Source organism: Tinamus guttatus, unplaced genomic scaffold (genome assembly GCF_059628265.1).
Source record: "Tinamus guttatus ecotype Peru unplaced genomic scaffold, ASM5962826v1 Tinamus_guttatus_pri_ptg000106l, whole genome shotgun sequence".
Classification (NCBI taxonomy): Eukaryota; Metazoa; Chordata; class Aves; order Tinamiformes; family Tinamidae; genus Tinamus; species Tinamus guttatus.
In genome coordinates, this window is record NW_028288640.1 from 226,915 (window position 1) to 231,698 (window position 4,784).

At 51.1% G+C, this 4,784-nt stretch overlaps 1 protein-coding gene across 1 annotated transcript; it reads right to left on the reverse strand.

Annotated features, from left to right (window-relative positions):
• Nucleotides 1–403: 403 nt before the first annotated feature.
• LOC148595380 (olfactory receptor 14C36-like) lies at nucleotides 404–1,018 on the reverse strand. The gene has a single exon (XM_088520933.1). The coding sequence runs from the start codon at nucleotides 1,016–1,018 to the stop codon at nucleotides 404–406; it is 615 nt and encodes a 204-aa protein (XP_088377059.1).
• Nucleotides 1,019–4,784: the final 3,766 nt, after the last annotated feature.

Consider the following 4,784-nt stretch of genomic DNA (forward strand, 5'->3'; position numbering starts at 1 on the left):
TTGGACTCTGATAGGTGAATTCTCAAACCAGCCCTTGGTCTCTGAAAGATCATTACATGATTCTGAGCTCTGTGTTGCTGAACCCATGGAGAATCCTGTGCAGCAGGCCCTTGAGGGGTGCAAGTCCTTGGGCCTATTCTTGACACCAGCTTTGGAGGAAAAGCCCAGCTTTCACGCACTGTACTGATAGAAATTACTTTATTACAGAGATACTGTTAGGGAGCCAGTCCTTGTCCAGCATTCGACACAATTGAGGGGTGAGACAGAGCAGACACCATAAAAAGGGGAATTAATACAAGTAGTTGTGTAGCAACACGATAACAATTATTATCACTAATAAAATTCATAATAAAAAATAACATGAAGAAACAATGCTCAGTCCAGTTACAGGATACAAAAAGAGTCATTTGTGGAGAGATGTGGAAAAATTACCACTTCTTAAAAAGGTCCATGAAATCACTTTCCTAATGGCATCCTTGAGCTCCTTGTTCCTCATGCTGTAGATGAGGGGGTTCAGGGCTGGAGGCACCACTGAGTACAGAGTGGCCACCACCAGATCTAGAGTTGGGGAGGAGATGAAGGAGGGCTTCAGGTAGGCAAAAAACGCAGTGCTGATAAAGAGGGAGACCACGGCCAGTTGCGGGAGGCACATGGAAAAGGCTTTGTGCCGGCCCTGCTCTGAGGGGATCCTCAGCACAGCAGCCAAGATCTGCACATAGGACACCACAATGAAAGTGAAACACCCAAAGCCTAAACCGGCACTAAAAACAAGAAGCTCAGCTTCCCTGAGGTAGGAATGTGAACAGGAGAGCTTGAGGATCTGGGGGATCTCACAGAAGAACTGCTCCACCACATTGCCTTGGCAGAGGGGTAGGGAAAATGTGTTCCCAGTGTGCAGGAGAGCATAGAGAAAACCACTGGCCCAGGCAGCTGCTGCCATTTTGACACAAGCTCTGCTGCCCAGCAGAGTCCCGTAGTGCAGGGGTCTGCAGATGGCAACATAGCGGTCGTAGGCCATGACTGTGAGGAGAAAAAAACTCTCCTCCAAACAAGAAGACCATGAAAAATATCTCGGCAGCACATTCCAAATAGGAAATGGCCCTGGTGTTCCACAGGGAATTGTGCATGGCTTTGGGAACAGTGGTGGAGATGGAGCCCGGGTCGAGGAGGGAGAGGTTGAGGAGGAAGAAGTACATGGGGGTGTGGAGGCGGTGGTCACAGGTTACGGCTGTGATGATGAGGCCGTTGCCAAGGAGGGCAGCCAGGTAGATGGCCAGGAAGAGCGAGAAGTGCAAGAGCTGCAGCTCCCGCCTGTCTGCGAATGGCAGGAGCAGGAACTCGCTGAAGGAGCTGCTGTTGGACATTAGTTCCTTCAGGGCCCAGGAGTCCTGTCCAAGGAAGGAAAGAAAGCCAAAAGTTAAGGCAGGCTTTTCTGAGCCAAAGCATTTCAGTTTCTCAAGGAACTCCCCACATTTCCTCTCTCCCATATTTCAGCTCCATTTCCGGTGCTCCACTTTGAACTGGCTGAGTGTGCCAAGTTCAGCAGGGACTCCTCCCCATCGCTCTGGAGGAGTTGTTTCTGCTTTGCTGCAGGTGGAAATAGATGCACTAGTCTTTGAGTGGTATTTGTGGAGATGCCTTGGAATGGCATATTGCATTGCTTGGAATGGACTTAGTCCAGAGACCAAGTGGGAACAAGTGGGAATATTCTCCCATTCACCAGCATGACAGCTGAATACAGCCCTCACACCAGTTGTATCTGAAGGAGAAGAGCTCTGTGAGGGATTCACCCCCATCACTCTTGCCCTCCTCAACAGAGATATTTGTATCTGAGTCTGCTACACCAGATCTCACTCCAACAACGGGGAACAACAATCAAAAGGAAACAAGGATAGACCTTACCCTTTCTACATGTCAAGATGTCTAGAGATAGACCTTGTCCTCATGCCTCCTTTAACCCTGCGCCCTTATTCCAGGCACTGCAGAGAGAAGGAGTAGCTTTGATGCACACAAGCTGCAGGAGACGATGTCTACCCCTTCCACCGCAGGGCTGTTCAACATTTAGAATTCAAGTCTTCTCTGCAAAAGGATAAGTGGAGGAGTCTGTTGATACATAAGCATGCGTATAAATAATATATATGATGGTGCACAGCACAGCTCTGAAGATCTGCACGTAGGACACCACAATGAAAGTGAAACATCCAAACCCTAAACAGACACTAACCACAAGAAGCCCAGCTTCCCTGAGGTAGGAATCTGAACAGGAGAGCTTGAGGATCTGAGGGATCTCACAGAAGAACTGCTCCACGAAATTGCTTTGGCACAGTGGGATTGAGAATGTGTTCCCAGTGTGCAGGAGAGCATGGAGAAAGCCACTGGCCCAGGCAGCTGCTGCCATTTTGACACAAGCTCTGCTGCCCAGCAGGGTTCCATAGCGCAGGGGTCTGCAGATGGCAACGTAGCGGTCATAGGCCATCACAGTAAGGAGAGAATACTCTGCTGACATGAGAAAGGCAAACATAAAGAACTGTGCAGCACATCCTGAGTAGGAAATGGCCCTGGTGTCCCACAGAGAATAGTCCATGGCTTTTGGGACAGTGGTGGAGATGAAACCGAGGTCAAGGAAGGAAAGGTTGAGGAGGAAGAAGTACATGGGGGAGTGGAGGCGGTGGTCGCAGGCTATGGCTGTGATGATGAGGCCGTTGGCCAGGAGGGCAGCCAGGTAGATGGCCAGGAAGAGCGAGAAGTGCAAGAGCTGCATCTCCTGCGTGTCTGTGAATGGCAGGAGGAGGAAGTCAGCAAGAGAGCTGCTGTTGGACATTTTGCCCCCAGTCTTTGGGGTCTGTCCAAAAAAGAGAAGACATTGAGAAGTTAGTATTAACTTTTCAAGAAAAAAAAAAAAAACTCTCTAGTTGCTCATTTTTCATACATCCTCCCCCCATGCACTCTCACACTGCCTCTGTCTTTACTGAGAAGATCTTTTTCTCAGTACTTTGCTTGAGTTCTGCTTTGCACTGGCTGAGTGTGCTGAGAGGAGCAGGGACCTCAGCCCCTGGACTCCAGGGGGTCTGTCCTGCTGTACAGCACTGGGAATCAGGGAACAGAGGTGACGAGCTTGACCATTCACCATTTCTCTCAGGTGAAATCCAATCAAGATGTCAACGGTTCCTTCAGCATCTTCCCTCCCAAATATAAAGAGGGTGGTTTGAGGAACAGAGTTTCATGGAATTGTTCAATATTTTTTATTTGATTGGAGCTGTGCTTGTCACCCCTGGGGAGTGTTCCTCAAAATAGACCACTTTGTCATTTCTACTGAGTCCAGAGACGAAATCATCCACTGTTGCTATGTGCAGATTAGGGACATCTCATTTGTCTCTCCTCTACTATCCTAACAGGAGATCAGACCTTGCAGAGGGCAGAGGAGTCCCATTTCACAATGCAGATTTTCAGTTTCTCTCCCTTTCCCCATACACCTAAGAGAGTCTCCTCACTCCCCTTCTTGCCAAGAGCACACAGGGCTCACTTCAGCAGCCCGTAGACAGATTCTCCCCAACACCTCCATACCCTCAGCATCTCTGCAGCTTCCTCACGGGTCTCTCTTAGCAGTAAGGATGGGCTCTCCTTAAGGGAGATACAGCTCATTTTCCAGCCCTGTGCACTGCATTTCATGGAGCTGCACAGGACAGAAGGGGGATGGAAAAGCTCCTTCCCTGCAGACCCCTCTGTTCCACAGCTTGCAACATCAGCGCCTGAACTGCAGCAGAAAACACCCAACCCCAGAAAGCTGAGAGCAGGAACAGGAGCATGCTCGACAGGAGGGGAAACAAGGAGCTAGACCATGATGCTGCTACCAAGGCAGGCAAGGAGAGGCACAGAGAGACATCCTGGAAAGCCTTCACCGTACGCAGCTGGGCATGCAACCTCGCAGATGGTGACAGTACAGAGCAGTGACGCTGAGCCCCTTGGTGGGGCAGCAGGAAATGGGCCCGTGGCAGGAGAGATGCCCCTGGATATGGATGGAGGTCTGGCTGCAGAGGAGGCAGCTCCTGCCCTGCACTTCCTGCCCCTTCCCTGCCCATCTCTGCTGCCTGGAGCTGTCCCTGCCGGCAGCTCTTCCTCTGTCCCTGTGTCTTGTCCCTGCCATGGCTCACAGATCCCGTATCACCCTCCATGTGTTCAGCTCTGCCCTACAGAAACCTCCTGGCTCTGTGGCCGCAGGTCATAGTGATTAGGTCACATAAAGTCCTCCGAAGCCACAATGATGGTGGTGATGCTATCTGTAATCTAAGGTGGGGATGAAGCGGCTTGCTGAGGTTTCTCACAGACCTCTTAATCCCTCACTGCCCTAATCCCTGCCAGGTGTCTCTCCTCTCATGCAGAGATTCTCCCTGGAGGCCCATGGGGAGCTCCCCAGGCAGGCTGAGCGCTGCCCCTCGCAGGCTGCAGAGTCACTGCCCCGGGCACACAGCAGGCGCAGGGACACTGCTCTGAAGAACAGACCTGGCTGCACTCCCTGCCTTCACCCCCTGCAACGTCCCTGCGAGAAGGAAGCAGGATGCTCTGTCCCTGTGACAGTGGCAGGGAACGCCTGCCCTGCAGCATCTCCTCAGCCTGCTATGCCCTCAATAATGCAGGAGAGAGACTATTAAAAAGAGAGTGAATAATGACATGGACTGAGAGCAGAAGTCCCCTCCAGAAAGCTCAACAGCATTGTCCTGTAGCCAGACACTCACCATGTAAACGGCTGTGAAGATTTTCATTTGCACTGAGTTCTGCTCTGTTCC